This window comes from Rattus norvegicus, chromosome 7 (genome assembly GCF_021556685.1).
Source record: "Rattus norvegicus strain SHRSP/BbbUtx chromosome 7, alternate assembly SHRSP_T2T, whole genome shotgun sequence".
NCBI lineage: Eukaryota > Metazoa > Chordata > Mammalia > Rodentia > Muridae > Rattus > Rattus norvegicus.
Window position 1 is genome coordinate 96,132,111 of NC_141540.1, and position 21,902 is coordinate 96,154,012.

General features: G+C 40.9%; 1 protein-coding gene across 6 annotated transcripts in view; it reads right to left on the minus strand.

The window, feature by feature from the left end:
- Taf2 (TATA-box binding protein associated factor 2) overlaps positions 1-21,902 on the minus strand; it is a 56,603-nt gene that overhangs the window by 25,359 nt on the left and 9,342 nt on the right. For all 6 annotated transcript variants that reach the window (XM_087555593.1, XM_087555590.1, XM_087555588.1 and 3 more), the window contains 11 exon segments: positions 19,981-20,165; positions 18,959-19,072; positions 16,808-16,907; positions 15,266-15,351; positions 12,874-13,009; positions 10,317-10,471; positions 9,554-9,668; positions 9,138-9,247; positions 8,389-8,454; positions 6,679-6,931; positions 2,474-2,614 (listed from right to left, as the gene is read on the minus strand). In XM_087555593.1, coding sequence (XP_087411719.1) covers positions 2,474-2,614; positions 6,679-6,931; positions 8,389-8,454; positions 9,138-9,247; positions 9,554-9,668; positions 10,317-10,471; positions 12,874-13,009; positions 15,266-15,351; positions 16,808-16,907; positions 18,959-19,072; positions 19,981-20,165 — 1,461 coding nt within the window.

The following is a 21,902-nucleotide window of genomic DNA, read 5'->3' on the forward strand; positions in this document are numbered from 1 at the left end:
ACTGGACACAGTCTACAGGCTATGAGCCTGTGCTCTCTCTCACTTGCTGGAAGAAAGTACACATAATGTAAGTTATACCAATTGATTTCTAAGTGATATAGTGGAGAGAGGACACAATTTCAGCATTGGTTCTCCTTTAACCCGCACTGTCACCATCTACTCTGGGTATCTGTGTATTGCTTACTGCCTTGCTTCCTACACAATCATGTGTAAGGCTCAAGGATCCACTGGTGATAGGCATGAAAGGAACAGCTCACCAATCCTCAGACTAAGGACAGGTAGTAGTCTAAAATTCAGCATACCTTTCTTCTTTCTAAAATTTCATAAGCAATTTTCCGTTAGTTTCAGCATGAGAGACACACAATAGTAAATTCTGCTAGTGACATAAAGCTAATTAAGCCCTAGACAGATCAGTAGATACACTTGGAGCATGTCTCCGAGGGTACTTCAGAGGTTTTGCTGCATGATAGGAAGATCCTCCACAGGAGAGCTAAGAACCAGTGTTCATATTTCTCTGCCTCCCGACTGCAGATGCAATGCAGCCTCGTGTTCCGTGTCACGTTTGCCTTGCAATGGTGGACTAGATCCTCTCCAGCTAGGAGGCAAACAAGGACCACTCCCCCTTCCTTCCTTCTTTTCTTTCCCTCCCTTCCCTCTCCCTCCCTCCCTCCCTCCCTCCTATGCCTTTGTCCCAGCAATGAGGACAGGACCTGAGATGGGCAGTGTGAGGTGTATAAGAAAAATAGGAAAGCTCCTTTCCCCACACAAAGATCTGTTCTCTCTGCCTGGTCTGTACTTTTACAAGACAAGTTTAAATGTTTCTTCCGCCAACTAGAAATGTTATGTAGAAGTCATTTGGACTAAACGCATCATCCTCCCAAGGATACGTCAACTCATAGCAAGGAATAAACTTTACACTACAAGTTAATACACACACAAATACATTTTGGAAGCAATACATACAAGCAATTAAACAGTAAAACAAAAGAGCCTTATAATTATCTTTATAATACACATATGCTAGCCTTCTGTCAGGTCTATCTTCTTTCATTAGGGAAAAAAAGCAAAAGAAAACCTCTAACCTCCACATTGCCTTCTCTTCCCTTTTTTTACCCCATAACCAGAGCCCACTACCCACCCCTGCCAGTCCTCTTCCTCTTTCCAGCCAGGTACGTTTCCTCCACTGTCGTGTCTTCCTTCTTCCTTGACTGTTTTAGCTTTGGTTGGCCCACTGAGTTTAGTTAGAATTGCTTATGGAAACATGGGCACCTTACCAGTTGCTACACCAAGAAGGGTGGAGCCTTGTAAGTCCTTCTCCCCTCCATGACAGAGGGTGAAGGTGCAATCTGGAGTGGGTCTTGTGTTGATAATCAATGCTGCTGAGACAGCAAATTGCAGCAGCCACACCCTGCCCTAAGGAAAGTGTCCCACAAGGTTCTTTGGGCTCTAATACTGATTGGAGCTACTCCACAATCTTCTGAGCTATTGCAGGAGTTTCACTTAAAAGAAAATCCTTTCTACTTGCTTAAGAAAAGCAATCATGTTCTTACCTTTTCTTCCACTTAATTTCTATGTTCTCCCTTCTCCTGTTCAAAGCCTGACCTGTCTTTTATATTGGCTTTCTCCTCCAGCTTTCCTTTCTATCAAACACACCCTGAGGTTCCTAATCTTCCACATGACAGCAAACAAAGCACAATGATTCTTTCCCACACAGCTTGGCCTCACAACAGCTCCCTCTGCTAAGATGGGACATCACTTCCCTTCCTTCCCTCTTCCTTTTTAACATCACAATTCCTAGTTGATCTAGTCAATCTAGGTTTGCCTTCACTCTTATGATTAACAAACCATGCAAATGATTCGGAAACTACTCAGCAACTAGTCTTCCCATACTCCAGTGTGCTCACACTTCCACTCTCCCTCTAACTTACCATTTTGCAGAGAGCCTCCTGTAAGTAACATTAAACACACTCTATGCCCTTGGTCTAATTTCTTCATTCTGAGACCAGAGCTGTGACTAGCACTGCTGGCTGGCACTGCCCGCCCCGAGCAGCACCTTGCCTGCAGTCAAGGCTACATGACTCCTGCCTTCAAGCAAGCAAGCAAAGCTGGCACTGTGAACTGGGCAACTTCTGGTTCAGAATATATCGTTTCCATTCTAGCAGGCTGGCTATGAGAAAGGCCTGCATACACTCCATACCTCTGCCCCTAGCAAACAATCAAAGGCCACTCATTTCTCTGCATGTTATGAACAATGTAGATACGATGTTTATAAAGTTGATAAAAACCAGTGATCAGTGAAAACTGTAGAAAACTTTAGAGCAGAGGTGGGCTTATAAGAAATATACACCTATCATAGGCAGTTTCCAAGTTAAAGAGACACATAAGAATTTGTGACATCAAAAGAAATCCAAGAAGGTGAGCATTGGTAAAGTTATGTTAATATAAAAACATCGTAAGAACAGAGATGGAGTACCTTCTGTAGAAAATAACTCTGAAAGCTCATGAAGTTGTTTGTTTTCACGATGTTGGGACAAGTTTTACAACAAAACATTCTAGTAAAGAGGGACTTCATGGCTGGTGGTCCCGTCCATGTGCTCACCATTGAGTTTGCAATCTGTAAACAGTCAGAAGATGAAGAACTTTCTGTCACCATTATAAATACACTTTGAAGGCCAAATGGCTTTCTAAAAGTCAACACTACAGTTCTTGAAAATTAATTTGGTCTTTTATCACCCATTTCCAAGAAAATATACAAGTCATCCACCAAAAACCCAACCCAAGATGAACTAAAAGCCCCATATGTCCATTTACAGTCGGTTTGCACAAGTCAATTTCTAAGTACCAGCATCCTCTTGTGTTTAATTTTCATGTTCTTTCGAAGGCTTCTCTGAGTTTCTCCCTATCCACTTACATTGATATTTTAAGCTCATCAAAATTAAATATTATCATGAGTTTGGACCATTCCTTAGACTACTCAAGTGGAAAACAAGTCAATTATGATGTATTGTTTATTTAGAGAATACTGAGGCAAGGTTAGGCCATGGTGAATGTAAGTTCCTGGTCAGGGCAGGGCAAAGAGGAGCCTCTACCTGCACTCCAATCATGTGCAAAGCCAATCACCTGTAAGAGCTTCCCTTTTATTATCTGCCCACTACTCAAGAGCAAAAGCCGGTGCTGAGGAGGCTAGAGGTATTCATCAAGCTCTAGATGCTGCCCAGAACGCAATGGCCAAGTGCTCCCCGCTGCTTATCCCTGATCTGGGCACACAGAGAGAAATACAGGCTACACGGATAAAGAATATGTAAATCAATGGAATATTACTCAGCTATCAAAAACAACGAGTTTAGGAAATTCGTAGGCAAATGGTTGGAACTGGAAAATATCATCCTGAGTGAGCTAACCCAATCACAGAAAGACATACATGTTATGCACTCATTGATAAGTGGCTATTAGCCCAAATGCTTGAATTACCCTAGATCCCTAGAACAAACGAAACTCAAGACGGATGATCAAAATGTGAATGCTTCACTCCTTCTTTAAATGAGGAAAAAGAATACCCTTGGCTGGGAAGGGAGAGGCAAAGATTAAAACAGAGACTGAAGGAACACCCATTCAGAGCCTGCCCCACAGGTGGCCCATACATATACAGCCACCCAATTGGACAAGATGGATGAAGCAAAGAAGTGCAGACCGACAGGAGCCGGATGTAGATCGCTCCTGAGAGACACAGCCAGAATACAGCAAATACAGAGGCGAATGCCAGCAGCAAACCACTGAACTGAGAATAGGTCCCCCGTTGAAGGAATCAGAGAAAGAACTGGAAGAGCTTGAAGGGGCTCGAGACCCCAAAAGTACAACAATGCCAAGCAACCAGAGCTTCCAGGGACTAAGCCACTACCTAAATACTATACATGGACTGACCCTGGACTCTGACCCCATAGGTAGCAATGAATATCCTAGTAAGAGCACCAGTGGAAGGGGAAGCCCTGGGTCCTGCTAAGACTGAACCCCCAGTGAACTAGACTATGGGGGGAGGGCAGCAATGGGGGGAGGGTTGGGAGGGGGACACCCATAAGGAAGGGGAGGGGGGAGGGTGATGTTTGCCCGGAAACCGGGAAAGGGAATAACACTTGAAATGTATATAAGAAATACTCAAGTTAATAAAAAAAAAAAAATTAAAAAAAAAAAAGAATATGTAAATACCTCAATCTTAATTGCAAGAAAAAAGGTACAAAGATAAAAAAGAAAAGAAACACAGACCTATATGTACCAAGCAAATGCTATATTTAAGTTAAGCAAAGCTAGATCTAGGATACTTGATGCAAAACAACAAATTCACAAAATTAAATATAAAAATAAATTAAGTGTATTAGAGACTCTGGGGAAAAAAGACTTTCATCAAAGTACAAAACTCTAAATCTAAGAGAATTGATAGCTTTATCAAGGACATATAATAAGGATTGTAAAATATCTTGCTTTAGCCTTATTTATAATAGCCAGAAGCTGGAAAGAACCCAGATGCCCTTCAACAGAGGAATGGATACAGAAAATGTGGTACATCTACACAATGGAATATTACTCAGCTATCAAAAACAATGACTTTATGAAATTCATAGGCAAATGGAGGGAATTGGAAAATATCATCCTGAGTGAGGTAACCCAATCACAGAAAAACACACATGATATGCACTCATTGATAAGTGGCTATTAGCCCAAATGCTTGAATTACTACCCTAGATGCACAGAACACATGATACTCAAGACGGATGATCAAAATGTGAATGCTTCATTCCTTCTTTAAAAGGGGAACAAGAATACCCTTGGCAGGGAATAGGGAGGCAAAGATTAAAACAGAGGCAGAAGGAACACCCATTCAGAGCCTGCCCCACATGTGCCCCATACATATACAGCCACCCAATTAGACAAGATGGATGAAGCAAAGAAGTGCAGGCTGACAGGAACCGGATGTAGATCTCTTCTGAGAGACACAGCCAGAATACAGCAAATACAGAGGCGAATGCCAGCAGCAAACCACTGAACTGAGAACGGGACCCCCGTTGAAGGAATCAGAGAAAGGACTGGAAGAGCTTGAAGGGGCTCGAGACCCCATATGAACAACAATGACCACCAACCAGAGCTTCCAGGGACTAAGCCACTACCTAAAGACTATACATGGACTGACCCTGGACTCTGACCTCATAGGTAGCAATGAATATCCTAGTAAGAGCACCAGTGTAAGGGGAAGCCCTGGGTCCTGCTAAGACTGAACCCCCAGTGAACATGATTGTTGTGGGGAGGGCAGTAATGGGGGGAGGATGGGGAGGGGAACACCCATAAGGAAAGGGGGGGTTAGGGGGATGTTGGCCTGGAAACCGGGAAAGGGAATAACAATCAAAATGTAAATAAGAAATACTCAAGTTAATAAAAATAAAAATTAAAAAAATAAAGTAGCACCCAGATGGAAATAAAACCAGTTAACATTGGGGGGAAAAGAAAATCTTGCTTTAATAAAAATTAAAGTGAAGAAAAATCCTTTAGAAAAAATTCCTATAATAGTGAAATTTTAAGGGCATATAAAAAGTACCTGAGATAAAGGAAATAATGATTAAATGCTTTATGTCATAGTTTTATGGCTCTGCTATGATTTTAACAAAACTCACAAGACACTCTGGAACGCAGTGAAATACATCCCTAGCAAATAGTCCCACTTTCTTTCTAGTATCTGGGAGCACAGAAAAGCAGCTGCCTGTCATCACTAAAGCCAATATAAAGCTTAGCATTTGCTGAAATGGGGTAAAGCTATCTAGGTAGGCAGTGTCTCTGCTCTGCTCTGTCTGCAGACTTCTGCACCCACTCTTTTTAATCTAAACACGGCTTAGAGCTGAGCGGCAGTGAAGAACGCATTCATCCAGCACTCAGGAGGAGAGGAGGAGCATCTGTGAAGTCCAGGCCAGCCTGATCTATACAGTGAGCTCTAGAACAGCCAAGGCATACACACACGAAAAAACATACCTGTCCTAAAAAGCCAGATTGAGAGGGAGAGAGAGAGAGACTGTTTACTGTTAAATTAACTTTCTAGAATGTTAAAATATAGAGCCAATTATTATAGATTATCACTAATTTTAATTCTGAAACCAAAATAACTACCACAATTAAGATTTGTTAATTTTATATATTTTCATGTAAAAACATAAATCATTACAATCACAATTTCTTTTCATTATTTAAAGATTTACTTAATTATGAGTGCTCTGTTGTTGGCATGCATGCCTGCAGGCCAGAAGAGGGCATGGATTTCATTACGGAGGGATGTGAGAAACCATGTGGCTACTTCAAATTGAACTCAGGACCCGACTCTTGACCCGTGAGTTGCCTCTCAAGCCCCCAATCATTGAGTTTCTAGCCAAAAATTTTTTAGCATAAAAATATAGTTGGCAATTTAAAAATGGAAAATTTCTCCTTGGTTTTCAGTTTGACAATAATGATATTTTGGTACATATCCATTTTATATCAAACATGTTTCTTTCAAATCAGTGCTGTTAGAAGCATATGGTACAAGATTTCAAAGGAACTGGTACCAAGAAAAACACTCTGCTGAGTTCTAACTCATTTTTGGAGCCTCGGTGTGAAGTGCACACCAGTCTCTGGCAATCTTCGTTCTCCTGGTAACCTCCTCACCTTTGCAAGGCAGAAGCATGCTGACATCCTCACTCGGTAGAAACACTGCTCTTGCTCTAGTATATCAGTGAGCGCGAGGCGCGATGCGGGCGTGGGGAACTTTTCCAAGGCCAAGATGGATTCCTGCTGAGCAACAACATCTCTCTCATAGCGGAGCTCATACTGCCACATAAAGTCAGCCTGCTCAAACTCCACCTTCCTCAGGACAGACATATCTGGGTCTATCCTTATCCACAGCAAAGGGGAGTCCGCACTAAGAGAAAGTACAATTTTAACACTTACCTTTGGGAAAGAGAAACAAGCAGACACCACTCAGACTCTGCTCTAGACACACTATATTCACGCTGTTGAAATTTATTATAGCTATATCTTAAAACCTCAACCAGCTTTTCACTACGTTATGCTAACTTTCTCACAATCTTTCTAACAAGATCTTCAAGATATGAAGAGTTGTCACATAGAATACCAAATAAATTTTCCACTGAAAATATTTTTTTGGGCATCTTATCTGCAATTATGAAACATCAATACACAAACAATATGAACCGTCTTTTTTTAACTTTCTATAACTTAAAAATGCCTACAGTATAAACATCCCTTATTGGAAATTTAAAATATATAGATATAGATATATAGATAGATACATAGATAGATATAAAAGAAAGCATTTATTCTGCTGGACTAACTTTAATTGATACTTAAATGCTTGGCACACAGCTACTTTTCTCAAGAAAGCTCTAAAGTTATAATTTTAAGGACCACCGGTTTATTCTCATGTATTTAATATGCAAAGTAAAGCTGAAGTTTATATCATATTTTAATCAAAATAATACCACTTGTGATACTAATTCAGTTTAGTACTTACTGGGTAGAGGGAATTGGGAGCAGGAGAATCAATAATTCAAGTCCAGAGTCTAGAGCCACAGCTCAGTGTTAAGAACTCACATTGATCTTACAGAGGACACAGGTTCGATTTTCAGCACCCACAGACCCAGGCATGCACATCATGCACAGACACATGTGCAAACAAAACACACACGTGTATAAAATCAATTTAAAAATTTAAAGGGGGGGGGGGGCTGGCTAAGGAAAACCACCTGGGTTACGAAGACCTTGTCTCAAGAAACCACAACTCAATACACAATTTAGAGGAGTAGCACTCAAACGGTCTGCAAACACGAAAGCCTCAACGTGCTCTGGAGTACTGTCCCAAACATAATCAACAGCCCACAAATAACGGAGGGAAGTAAAAACGGCGTTTTAAGATTGCCCCCATGAGGGCTGGAGAGATGGCTCAGTGGTTAAGAGCACCTGACTGCTCTTCCAGAGGTCACGAGTTCAATTCCCAGCAACCACATGGTGGCTCACAACCATCTGTAAAGAGTTCTGATGCCCTCTTCTGGTGTATCTGAAGACAGCTACAGTGTACTTATATATAATAAATAAATAAATCTTTAAGATTGCCCCCATGAGTCACATGCATATCAATGTGAGAAATACTCCTCAAGGAAGCAAGAGAGGGCCAAGGGTGAGGCTGTGCCCACACCTCCACTCCTGCATTTCCTCTTTATGTCTCATCCAGTCTGAACATGATTTTACATATTTAAAGTTATAATTTTATTTAAATTTTTTTCTAACAGTTTCTCTTGGCTATAAATAGTTTTTAAAACATACATTTCAAAAGTAATCACATACTTTTAAGTAACTTACTCCATTGCAGAAAGATCCATATCGACTTCTTCCCCATTCATCAGTGGGATTTTCTTCTTCTTATTCCTGTATTTAAAGAAAAGTACAACAAATTGCGAGATGTCCAAATATGAATGGAGATACTGAGCAGGCAGACTTCAAATAAATGGCTTCATGAAACACTAAAAGATAAGTCAAAGAGTGAACACTGACATGGGAGTTTAAAAACAACAATCTACCTTGAAGCTAGAAAAAATGGATGCTGAATTTTTTTATTATTATTAAAGGTTAATGGAAAGCAAACCAGCCTGGAATACATAAGGCTCTCAAAAATTACAGCGAGACATGGTGTCATAAGCATATGACTGCAGTACTTGGGAGGCAGAGGCAGTATGCAGTTCTAGAGCAGTCCAGAAAACAGTGTGAGACCCTGTCCTAAACATAAGTTAAATAAATATAAAAATACTCAATTGCAAAGTCAAAGGCTCCAACAACAGAAAGCAAGAGCTAGGCGCGTGTGCTGGGGCGCAGGCCTGTAATTCTGACACTTGGGAGGCAGGAGTAAGATCAAGGATGGTAGAGTGGCATAAGATCCGGTCTCAGAATAAGAAAGTATGCATGGCTTTGCTGCTTTGATGCGTGCGGCCCAGGAGCACACGCTAGCAGGTAAGACGTCCTCCCTGTACTGTGTAACTGGACTTTTACTTAGGCGTTTTCACACACGGGATTCGCAGTTCATCTCCAGCGTACAGTCAGGACTCACTGCCTACCTTCTGCTTTTGGAGTGGCAGGGTATGTCATGTTTAAGGCTGTTTTCTTCAATTTGCAAGGTATGGTTGAAGGAGCCGTCTAACTCTTGCACTGTCACTTTAAGTGGTCCCTTTAAAAAAAACAACAGCAACAACATACCATTTAAAGACTGGTGGAAAATGGCCAATGCATAGCCTTACATTTAAAGACAGCTAAGATATAAAATGATGCTATATAAAATACGTACTGCCAGAAGTACAATGGCAGCTGGTGTCAGGGACGGGGAAGCAAGGGGAGATGCAAGCTCTGAAGTCTGTCCATACTCTTCCCTAAGCACATGCTCACTTCAGATTCACCTGTCACCCCAGCTTGAGAGCCCCTCCACCCCTGGACCTGGAGACAACAAAGCAGCATGCTCCCGTAGAAAAGCACTTACCACGTACTTCTGGGTGCCAGGAGATGTGTAATCTTGTTTTATTTCTAGTTCTAAAACATTTCGTTTTCTATTAAATGCAAAACTTCCATAAAACTTTACCACTCCACTCTGGTCTCTAAAAGATTGTAAAGGAAATTTTACATACTGAAATAAAAATGTGCAAAAAACAAAATGAAACAAAAAACCCAAAAAACTATTATATTAATAATTTTCAAATGTATTCCCACTAGATCAAAGTCTCAAAGTAAGCTTCATTATATCCCAGGTGGCAAAATATTCAAAACTCTTTTGAAAAAATGTTTCCCAGATTAAAGAAAATTTCTGAAACATTGACAAGATTGTATTTTGAAAGTAATGCCACTCTACTGGATTCTTAATAGTACCTTGAAGTGAAAAATTTAAGAATTGCCCAAGTCCTAAGATACCATTCAAGTTGTGCCAAGCCCGAGCATATTTCAAAGTCACCAGACCATTTCACCTCATAAGTAATGCTATAAGGCAGACTGCTGGAGTATTTACCTTAGGCACCAAGGAACCTACTTTCTGCTCAAAAGGAGTAAAAAATATGCCAAAATTTACAAATGGAGACACCAGTGTTTACATACGAATACATAATTCAATTCCTTTGAACGGTCTTTAGAAGATACAAGTCACAGCTCGTTATTTCTAGTCTTTTAAGAAATAACAATGGACTGCCGCTCTCTCCATCTTCCACACAGCTTATTCCCGCCCCATGTTGTTGAGCTGCTTCTGAAAAGGATACACCCACTGCTTTATTAAGGGCTGGATGTCTTTGCCAGAGACATTGGAAATGGACTTCAAAAACCCGTAGGTGGAGACCAGCATCTGGCTCCACATATGTGACTGGAACTTCTGGGATGAAGCGGTACTGGCCAGACTTAATAGTTTATTGAAAACCTGCAAAGACAGAAGGGCATATAACACTGTTTCCAACTGCACACTGCACCCAGTCTGCACTGGCATGTCATGTGATCATTTATGGACGGTTAACAATTATGTAACATACATTTTTCAGGTTAGATACTATAAAGAAGAGGAACACACAAATATTTAAATAGGATATAAGAACACTGCTCATAGAAACATTACTGAATGCTATCAGTGTGCTAGACACAATACCATTTATTAAGAACTACAAGTACAATATGTAATACCTGCCAAATCTTACACAGGAATTCAAAACTAATAATACTCATTAGGAGAGAGCATGGTACTCTCAAGTCAGACATGTCATAAATCTCATGTGTTCTACTTTAAAAGGGGGGATTGGGAGAGGAGTGGACCTGAGGCTCAGCGGGATAGATTTATCTAGCACACGTGAGACCATCATGGCTCACCAGCATTATAAGAGGAAATTCATCAATGGCAATACTAGTTAACATCTATACCATTCTAAAAAGGACAAATACCCTTTCACGGCACACTTTTCTCATTTTACATTTCTGTTCTTCAATCTTTAGAAATAACTTATATTTCTATCTTTATATCAGGGATTAAACCCAAGGCCCCATCCACATTAAGCCCCTCAGCAAAAATGATTTTTTTTTTTAAGTTTTTGCTTTAAGCCTGTCTTTAAGAATGTTATCAAGGGGGGGTTGAGGATATAGCTCAGTGGTAGAGCGCTTGCCTAGGAAGCGCAAGGCCCTGGGTTCGGTCCCCAGCTCCGAAAAAAAAAAAAGAACCAAAAAAAAAAAAGAATGTTATCAAGGGGGCTGGAGAGATGGCTCAGTGGTTAAGAGCACTGGTGCTCTTCCAGAGGTTCTGAGTTCAACTCCCACCAACCATACGATAGCTCATAACCATCTGTAATGGGATCTGATTCTCTCTTCTGGTATGCAAGTGTACCTGCAGGTAGAACTCTGTATACATAATAAATAAATATTTTAAAAAATCATAAATAAATCATTGGAAGAGGAAGCTAGCTGATGTTTTTAATATCAATTTGGGAGTTTTGATGGTTTGTACATGCTTGGCCCAGGGTGTGGCACTATTAGGAGGTGTAACCTTGTTGGAGTACATGTGGCCTTGGAGTAGGTGTGTCACCATGGGCGTGGGCTTCGAGACCCTTGTCCTAGCTGTCTGGAAGACAGTCTTCTGCTAGCTGCCTTCAGAACAAGAGGTGGAACTCTCAGCTCCTCCAGCCCCAGGTCTGCCTGGATGCTGCCTTGCTCCTGCTTTGATGATAATGGACTGAACCTCTGAATCTGTAAGCCAGGTTCCTTGTTCCGGGCCAAATGTTTCCTTTGTAAGAGTTGCCTTGGTCATGGTGTCTGTTCACAGCAGTAAAACCCTAACTACGACAAGAATGCACCTCAGTGATAAAGCATTTGCCTAATGGATACAAGGTCATATTTGATCCTCAGCATCTCAAAAAATAAGAAAAATAAAAAAAGGAAAGGAAGGGAAGGGAAGGGAAGGGAAGGGAAGGGAAGGGAAGGAAAGGAAAGGAAAGGGGAGGGGAGGGAAGGGAAGGGACGGGACGGGACAGAATGGGGAAGGAGGGAGAAGGTGCCGAAAAGCAAAAAGATAAATATTTACACGAGTAATCCATCTATCTTGACTCTACTACTTCATTTCCTATACTGTAAGTACTTACACTAAAACTTACTTTAAAACAGAGCAACGTTTAACAGTAGCAATAAAGTAATGTGTTGTAGCATCTTCCTCTGGGGTTAAGTAGAGCACCTGAAGGCAGGTGTGTGGCAAAGGAGTCCCTCCCTGTACGGAGGCCTTCAGAAGCCATTTTATGACGCTATCCGTATGAACCTGAGTTGTGCCAGAGCCATGGACAGCCACCAAGTGAGCTGCACACACATGGAACAAGCTCAAGAGACAGAAGTTGTTGAAGGCAGCAAAGCTGACGGGCAGAGCCAACTAAGCCCTTTTACACTAGGCCTCAATGTCTCCTTTTTAGAGTGTCACTGTGTATTCTATGCTACTGTCTGCTAGAAGTGTGCAATTTGCTTTTGACTTTAGAGGGTTATAAATAAGATTTCCTTGAGTCTCAGAAGGCCTTTTGGATGCAGAAACAGTGTTTTGACTTTAACAGACTTTTGAAGTTGGACTGGAGGTATTTTGCATGATGACAGGGCCACAAGACTATGGGAGACAGGGAGGAGGTGAAATGAAATGTCCTCCATGAGTCTCAGGCATCCGAACACTTGGTCAACTGCTGGTGGCTGCTTGAGGACTAGGAGGTGTGGCCTTGCTGGAGGAGCTGTGCCACTAGGAATAGGCTCTGAGGTTTCAGAAGACTCCAATCCCTTTAATGTTGTTAAGTTCTTAGTGTTAGCACTTACTTGCAGCATAAATTCCATGCTGATTCTGTTTTCAATCAGTCTCATCACGAGGTGAGCTTTACACTGAAACATAGTGTAGTATTCCCAAGACAGTGTATGTGGATGCTTTATTGAAAAGTGGAGGTGAGATGCGGGGCTGAAAAAAAAATAATAACGCTCACTAGTAAAGAAAAAAGTAGACAAGACACTTTACATTTAACATAAACAATTTAAGCTGTTCATAACTTTCCACGATTCTAAATTGCTACGTTAAATTTTACACAAGTATTTTTGTATAACAAATACCCAAAAAGCAGTTTCTTTATAGTTCTATACATAGACTAGAGTATTGAGTTGATCAAATTATACTCCCACAACCAATATCTGTGTGGTATTCCTTCCAAATTCAGTTTCACCCATACACAGAAAACAAGTTTAAAAAAAGAAAAACCCAAGCACAAGGCAGGGATACAGCTCAATTGATAATGTATGTAAGAATCCCTAGGTTTGATACTGAGTACTAAGTGTGTATTGAAAAGGATGCTGATTTATGACTTTGTTTTGTTAACATAAACTTCATGGAACAGCTCCCACACTGGACTACTGTATCTGTGGAAACCTGCATCTTTCTGTGTTCCTAGACCATGACCACTGTCATGGCTGAATAAGCACGGCTATTCCTCAGCAGACACACAGAATAGCAGAACAATAGGAACAAAGGAAAAACCCCACCCGCACAGCAGAAAACATGGCTATTATCGTGCCAGGTCCAGCACCTAGGATGGAGAGATGGACGGACAGACAATAGGAGTCAGGCATGGGTTTTAAGTTCTTATGCGGCATGGCACTAGCTACCTCCCTTTGATGGCACACACACTTCTGTCTTGGGATGGTCCGGCTGCTTGCAGCTTTCCCACATCTCCAGCTTCCTGAGTCTGACGCCATCCATGGCTTCAATCCCACATCCTTATGCCCTGCTGTCTCAGAGACTACTGGAGGGATCCTAATCTTGCCTCCCAAGTCTTCCACTGAAATCTGGGTTGAGGCCTCCATACCTATAAGCCATCATGCAGCTGACAAGAAGGCCTGCTACCAGCTCAATCACTAGCCAGGCATTCCTGGACTTCAGTTATATGGCCTGTGGGTATCCACATGCTGAACTCAGACAAACATGTCCTGAAGAGCCAGATGTAATCAGGGGGCTCTAACGCTTTCTCCTCAAAGCAAACTCTTTCCAGTCAATTATAATCTTTTTCCTTACTCCCATGGCAGGTTGGGTACAGGCACTTCATAAGATGGCCTCCAGGGGTCTTTTCTATTCTCTAGGGGCAAAGTACTTTCTTCTTCTAATGGTCTTAATCTCTTTGGCTACCACCTCCCTTTATGTTTCTTTTTTTGTGTTTCTTTTCTGAGCAAACAAGGTTTTTTGCTCATAATTTTCACAGGAAATCTGTCTAAAAGCAGCCAGCAAAATCTGTACCAAAGCTTACTAACTGGGCTCCCTTGAAATCTCAGGAAGGCAAACGTAGATCTGTTCTTTGCTATAATGTGCCGTGCATGGCCCCTCACCCAATTCCAAGTAGAGTTCTTAATCATATCGTAAACCTCCTGAGTTGGTCTTCACTGCCCGTATTTCCCTCGGCATCTGATCTTCTGAGCTCCTAACAGAATCGTCCACTCAACTTAGAGCAGTCTAGAGATACTGACACCTACGTCTCCAAGCTGTTCTGAATTCCTTTCAAAATTCAGTTCCAAATGCTTAAGAAACACAGTTAAGATTAGAGACTGTAACAGCTCTACCTCTGGTACAAATTTTCTGTGTTAAAACTTTTTTTTATCTGGAACAAAAACCTGAGCAAAATGCCTGGGAAATGGAAGGATTTACTGTGTCTCAGCTTAGTCCTCCTGCTGGGAAGAACAGGGCTGAGCACAGCTCCTGTCTCACGGGAAGCAGGGGAAACTGTAGGGTTCCATCTCTCTTTCACTTCATCTGGCCCTGTACCTCCAAAAGCTACAGCACACTGTGCCCACATTCAAGGAGCTTCTTGCCTGTTCGATCCTCCTGCGACATCTTCTCTCCTGGGTGTTCCTCAGTTGAATAAGGTTGACGATTCAGGTTAACCAGAGCAATAAGCAAAACAACTACTTCCATAGATTTGTTTGAGTTTTATCAAAGCTAGTATGACAACAATTAACTAGAAAACTCAGCATATCAAACAGAAAAGCCTCCCATTTCTAGGCTTAAATTCAGCTACAGTCATCTCACGTGATGCAACAAAAATGCAGAGAGGGATGATAAATGCAGTCTACGGCATCACACTATCACTACGGTTCTGGCCTCAGCCGGCCTTAAGGGACACACATGCGCCTGCGAGAGGCAGCCCATAAACGAGGTTTTTAATATCACACATACTTATCCTTTTCTTTTCCACCACCAAATATGGGATGCAGTAAAACTCCCCCAGTTTTCAGTTCATATGCCACTATTTTATCGAGTTCCTAAAAAAGACACAAAAGCAAGAGTCAGGGAAAACTTCTTCATACAATGATCATTAGGATTAGGCCACAAATTCTCTTTCCTGGAGTCAGATGCAAATGTAAGATAAGCAAACTGTATCTGGAGAATAGCTCGTTGTTTTATAAACAGACCAAGCTACACACGCTGGCTGAATGCTAAGATTCAAAAATTTCCCTGTATTTTGTGACTTCAGGGCTCGCCAGCAGCTCAGCAACTTTTCCTAATGACTCTTCTCAGCCTCTCTGATGTGTCCTCTAAATTGATTTATTCCTTCTCAGTATTTTGCATCTGAGAACTAAGGCAACCAAAAGCAAGTTAATTGAGTGATGTTAATAATATGTCAACTTAAAATGACTCTGTTCTTCTCTAACGTATAATAACCATTAAAGTTGAAAGAAAAAACGGAAGAAAGAAAAGCTGAAAAAGACAACATCAAAACTATTCTGGACATTCTCAGAGTTTAAATGGTATCAGACAGCAGAGAAAAGTGGCAGGCAGCATCGTGAGATGGTTAAAAGGTAACTGGATGCTGACAGTGCAGATGACTAGCCAGTACTTTATATTAAATAATAACTACGTGCCTTAGTTTCTTCACATGGGAAGTGGGGTAGTAAGAGAACTGAGAGTCAGTACTATGCTTAATCACAGCACTACTGTATTACACAGTGTAAGGGTTATTCCCTTCATCTGAAACGAAGAGTAATAGGTTCTACCAGTGCTAAGGATACCATAAAACCCAGGAATGTATGAACCCTTAGAGTATTAATTTAATAATGATATTAAGGTGGGGATCTTCTACCTGAAAACAATGAATTTAGGAATCTAATCAAATCCAATGATACCACTGAACTCTCTATGTTCTTTGCCTTCATCTTTAAGTAGCAGGAATATATGTGCCAATGACAGAGAGCATACGGTAGGTACTGAAGATTACTTGATACAGAAGGAGCTACTGTGCGCATGACGCCCTTCACACGGCTTGAGCCTCTGTCTCCAGTGAAGCAGACGCTGTCACTACACCACCCCTCCTCAGTAAGACTTGGAAACAAGCGTGGGAAGCTCAGTTATAACCATTTTTTCCATGATATAATTTTCATTTTACTTGAAAAGAGTTAGCTATTTTTCAAGTGATATTTTAAAAGCACTTTACAATCAGGAAAACAGAGGACAAGGGGGCTAGCAAGATGGCTCAGTGGGTAAACGAGTTTGCCGAAAAGCCTGAGCACCTGAGCTTGATTTCCTGAACTCAGTGTAAGGAGAGGAGCAACTTCAGGAAATTGTCTTCTGAGCACACAAGCACCCTAGCATGTGCACTGCCCCTACACACAAAGTAAGTGAATAAATGGAATAAAATAAAAGACAGAAGGTGTGGAAATCAGAAAACATTATCATCTATTACTGACTTACGAGAGGAAAACAAATCCCTCTCTTGTTTACCTCTTTAATCCAATGGTGGTACTCATTGACACCAAACGTTTTCTTCATCCACAGTCCATAAATATAACCTGAAATTCCCTTCAGCACCCACTCATCAGACCTAAGGAAAGACAATACAACTATTAATTTCACTTTAGTGAAAGCCTATACAAGCAGGGACAAAAAGACTAGTGTGATATGGGCCATTGTTATCTTTAGGCAACTGCAGGGTATTAACAAATTATCAAGTTCCTCACATCCTTTAGGCTGAGTTGCTCATCCAGCCTTCTTCACATCTGGCTAGACCTTTAATTTTAAGATTGCTAAAAATTAAATGCATATTATAAGGCCTGTATGTAGTCAGTAGTCTTCCTCTGAATCCCCTAACAGGAACTGTTCCGGACAGAGCTTGTGTCTGTGTGGGCTGGGATAGTGTAGCTCAATGATAGTGATGTCCCAGTATGTTTGCAGTTCTGAGTTTGAAGAAAAGCAAAGCTCGCGATGCTTTTGAACTTAGCAGTGTGGTCACTCGGATAGTGGTACCTCTCTTCACACACTCTTCAGATTGGCTGCCACTAAACAAGTACTTGCCCACACTCAGGGCTGCTTAATTCAAAAGTTCACATTTATTAGGTGTTCTAGCACATTCTCTGCACTTGGAGGGAGATGTAAACTAGTCAAGAATTCAAGGTTACCCTCAGTGTTATAGGTGAGTTCAAGAACATCTTAGACTACGTAAGATGTTATCTCAAAGATCAAAACAAAATGCACGCTCTTGGACTGGAAATGTTTATCAGTGACAGGCATGCGTAAGCTCTCTAGCAACTCCAACCCCATGTTCTTTATTGTGACATGTAGGCATACTTTTCATATCCTGGGTTTTATGGTATCCTTAAGCTGAACTATTTAATGGTTGTACTTTTTCCAGGGAAACGGCAATCCAATCGGTACCAACCACTCATTTACTGACATACATCCATCACACACAAAAGTAACATTATATTTGTAAAAATAAAGTAAGTAGACTCTTACATTTTTAAAATAAAAAAGAAATTACAGTCTCAAGGAAGGTTTGTACAGAGCTTTAAATTAACCCCAAGTGGCCAAGTGTCTGACTTCCATTGCAATCCCAGCAGACAGACAGGCAGACAGGCAGACAGGCAGACAGGCAGACAGGCAGACAGGCAGATGTCTGTGAGTTTGATGCCAGCCTATTCTACACTGCAATTCCTAAGCCAGGCAGAGGGACAGTGTAAGTCCTTCTCAAAAATCAGACAGACAAGAACACAAAAGTCATCTCAAGTTAAAGAAAATGACGATCTCTCTCTCTCTCTCTCTCTTTTTTTTTTTTTTTTAAGTGTTGGGGCTCCAAAGGAGAGCCCAGCACCTACATGAAATCACTGTACCTCTGAGGTGCACCCAAGCTCCAAATGGGCTTCCCCTTCTCCGCTTCCTAGAAAACTGGCAAATTCCTACATCATTAACACTATTGTTGGAGATAATTATTCTGCTTTAAAAAATCACCTCAAAGATTTTTCTATATTCTACACTGACATTAGAATTCTAATTAGTTTTCTATACATTCAAATCCGCACTGTATACAACTAAGACATTTTTCAGAATTCTTATTTTTATGGTAAATTATATAAGTAACTCCCCTGTTTTGTTCTGCTTTTAAACAGGGTCTCACCATGCTGTGGAAACTTCATCTCAACTTGCCACAGAGATCAGAATGGCCTTAAACTCACGGAGATCTACCAGTTAAAGGCCAGGGCCTCCATGTCCTGCTACTTATACTGATTTTAAAGCCTAAATAAACAAATTAAGATAAGACTGTGCTAATTGTTTTCTTCTTCAGACAGCCTCTCAAAATAATCCCAGCATTTACAAATTGTGGGCAACCGTCAGCTTACAATGCAAGACAAGAAGGAAAGTAAGAGTGAAGCAAGTGGTGTACAGCAGCGATCACCTTGGGGTGGGGGTGGGAGCAGGAGTGTCAGCATCAGTTCAAGGGCAGACTTAGACACACAGTGAGGTTGGGGACAACAGGGGCCACAAGAGACGTCAAAGAACAAGACAAGAGGAAAAGGGAAGAAAGGGGAGGGAAGCAGAGGGAGGGGAGGCCAGCCTTCCTGATCCTTCGGTTCAGACTGTATCTCTGAAATTACTCACCAAGACATTCTGGAGATGAAACATCCGAAGAACTGCTGTGCTAGAGACTGTGCGAGGCACCGCCTGGTGAGCGGCGTCTCATCTATAATCATGGCGCTGTGCAGGAGATTTGTGCTGAAAGCCAAAGACGTCAAGTCACTCAGACCAAGAGATGCAGTCAGTCAGTCAAAACACAGTAACGACACTAAAGCAATATAATTTTAGGTTCAAGTTCAATACAGAAATAAAAAGGATATCTGCCTTAAAAATGTTCTAATCTTTTCAAAACTTATCTGAATTCAGTCTACCTAAAGCAGGCAACACAGAGTTTTGTACTGATTTTAATAAGAAATATAAATCAGTATTTTGAGGAGTGAGGAAGAAACCAGTGTTAATCAGAAATGCATCCCAATACAATGGGGTTACTTAATTTCAAAAATCTCTGCCCAGGCTGCATGCAGAGGCACACTCTAGTTAACCAGCATTCAGTCTGGGCACGGATGGCCTAAAACATGTGGTGGGGAGACACTGTGTCCAGAAACCAGAAAGTGAATCTCCCCGTGCTTTACTTCTAAATACACTGCTCCATTCAATTCTTCCAACTGTGTTCGGAAGAATGCATAGAATTAGTGTCTGACATTACACACGAAAGCCTTTAGAGACAGGAAAAGTGAACAACGGCCCTGACACATAAAACTTACAAATTTGGAAGTTTCCCTGAAAAAAATGGACAGAAAAGGAGGGCTAAAACAAAGGGGAAAATGGTATTTTGATAACAAATTGGTGATAGCAGTACAGTCTTGTGGTGCTACCAAGAAGGCACACCAATCACCTACAATGTGTAAGGAAAACATGCACAAATATTAAGAACTAAAGAGAAATGTGAATGAATGCTAACTGTGGAAGAAGACACTAGACTGGTACATTTTTAAAGTACCTCAAACTCAACCACACCTGATGTTCAAAACCAGTCTGGATCAAAGCTGATGAGCAGTAGCCTTTCCATGTATCGTTACTCTAACTTAGATAGAAGAGACACTCACCTGAAAATGCTCATAGACGCATAAGCGGCCACTTCCACGTAAGCCTCATCAATGAAGACCGTCTTAAAACAGGAGTACGGATAGCGACAAGTCAAAATTTCCTCATAAAATTCAAAAACTTCGTGAAGGTATGATGTAGTATGTTTAAGTAATGGAAGAAGTTGAGGCAAACAAAAATGGGTAACCTGAAAATGAAAGAATAGCCAACTCAAAGAGAGGCGGACTTAGTTCATAATAGATTTCATAATGTTGAAAATAGCTGTTGCAAACTAGGAGGCTTTGCAGATCAGTTTACACATGTTCACTGTACTAAAAAATTAAATTTAAAATGGATTATGTTAAAAGCTTACACAATGAAAATAAAACTGTCCCGAATTAAATTTTTTCTCCTATGCACAAACCTAGAAAGAATTAAATATTAAGGCTTAGCATAATCTCTCATGTGTCTATACCTAGCAAATGTTAAGTATTTTATAGTTATTTTTATGTATGTACAATGTTGAAGACTGAACCCAATGGCTTTCACACACCAGACAGCAAGGACCACTAAACTGAATCTAGAAATTAATCGTTTATGTTGCCCTGCAATGCCAGCTCCTGACAGTAATTCTAACTCTGCGCTACACAGTACGTCAGCATAAACTAGTGAATGCTGATCAGTACTATGGGCACACCAGGACAATGGCTCCCGTCATCCTCTGATACTTCAGCACTGGTAACAGGAAAGGCATACTGCAAGTATCGTCTATGCCAATGAATGAAGAAGCCAGGGACAATGGCCACATCTGTAATCCCAGCGCTTCATGTTCCAAGAATGGAGTCCTGTGAATAGAATTCTGAGTGCTTGTAAGAAAACTTATAAGAAACCAATACAAGGATCTCGTGACCCTAGTCAGTTCCTTTGAAAACATGGAACTGTTTTTGGAATATGCTTTTGTGACCCTCCCAGGTATAGCAGACAGAAGTAAGTTTACTTCAGATTATTCACTATACCTGGCTATCGTTTATACGCCTCTATGGAAAAACTTGTTCTTGCCAGGTGGAGCCAACAATGGCTTGTTTCCCACGTGTGGCTTGCACCTGTAACTGCACTCATACTTTACTCGTGACTCTATTTAACCCTCAGAGTATACAGCTGGCTGCAGAGTACGTTGTAGACTCATTCAGCAGCTCCATTCTCCCAGGCCCCACCACCTGTACAACAGCAAGCAGAGTGCCAGCCAGAGCTACAATGAGACTGTCTCTAGACAAACAGTGACCTAGGGACGTTTCATCCAATGATATCGTAGGCAATCATTTCATGATAATAAGAACCAAATGCAGAAGCGCATGCCTCAGTGGTCAGGAAGGAGAGGCAGGAAGATTCATAAGAGTTTGAGGAAAGCCTGAGCCACATAGCAAGATTGTCGAAGAAAAACAAAAGCAAGACAAAACAAAATAAACCTAAAATAGTTTGAAACTATTTTAAATATATGAAAACTGTGATTTTTTTCTAATACATTGCTTAGCATTAAAAAACAAAACAACAACAACAAAACCCGTACATCCTGGCTAGAGACTAAGTTCAGTTCATTTCTGAAATGAACTGTTATTACTAATTTCATCTACGCCCATCTCTGGGAACTGGAAAACTACAATGTGGAAATTAAAGCACGGGCATAGTACCATGGAACACATGACTTCAAGGGCTATACAGAGAGACCTTAGTTTTAAAGAAAAAAAGTAATAAATAGTAAGATTTATTCTCACTTCAGCATACTGAGGTATGGACAGAATCCCGGTCAACAAACTCATCAAAATGTTTTTAATTCCAAATAAATGTGATGTGAAATGTTTTCTTTTTAGTGATAGTGTTAAAGTATTTAGTTAAACACTAAAAATAGCTCATTTATCTGTGCCTTTCTTTTCATAAGGAGTGAAAG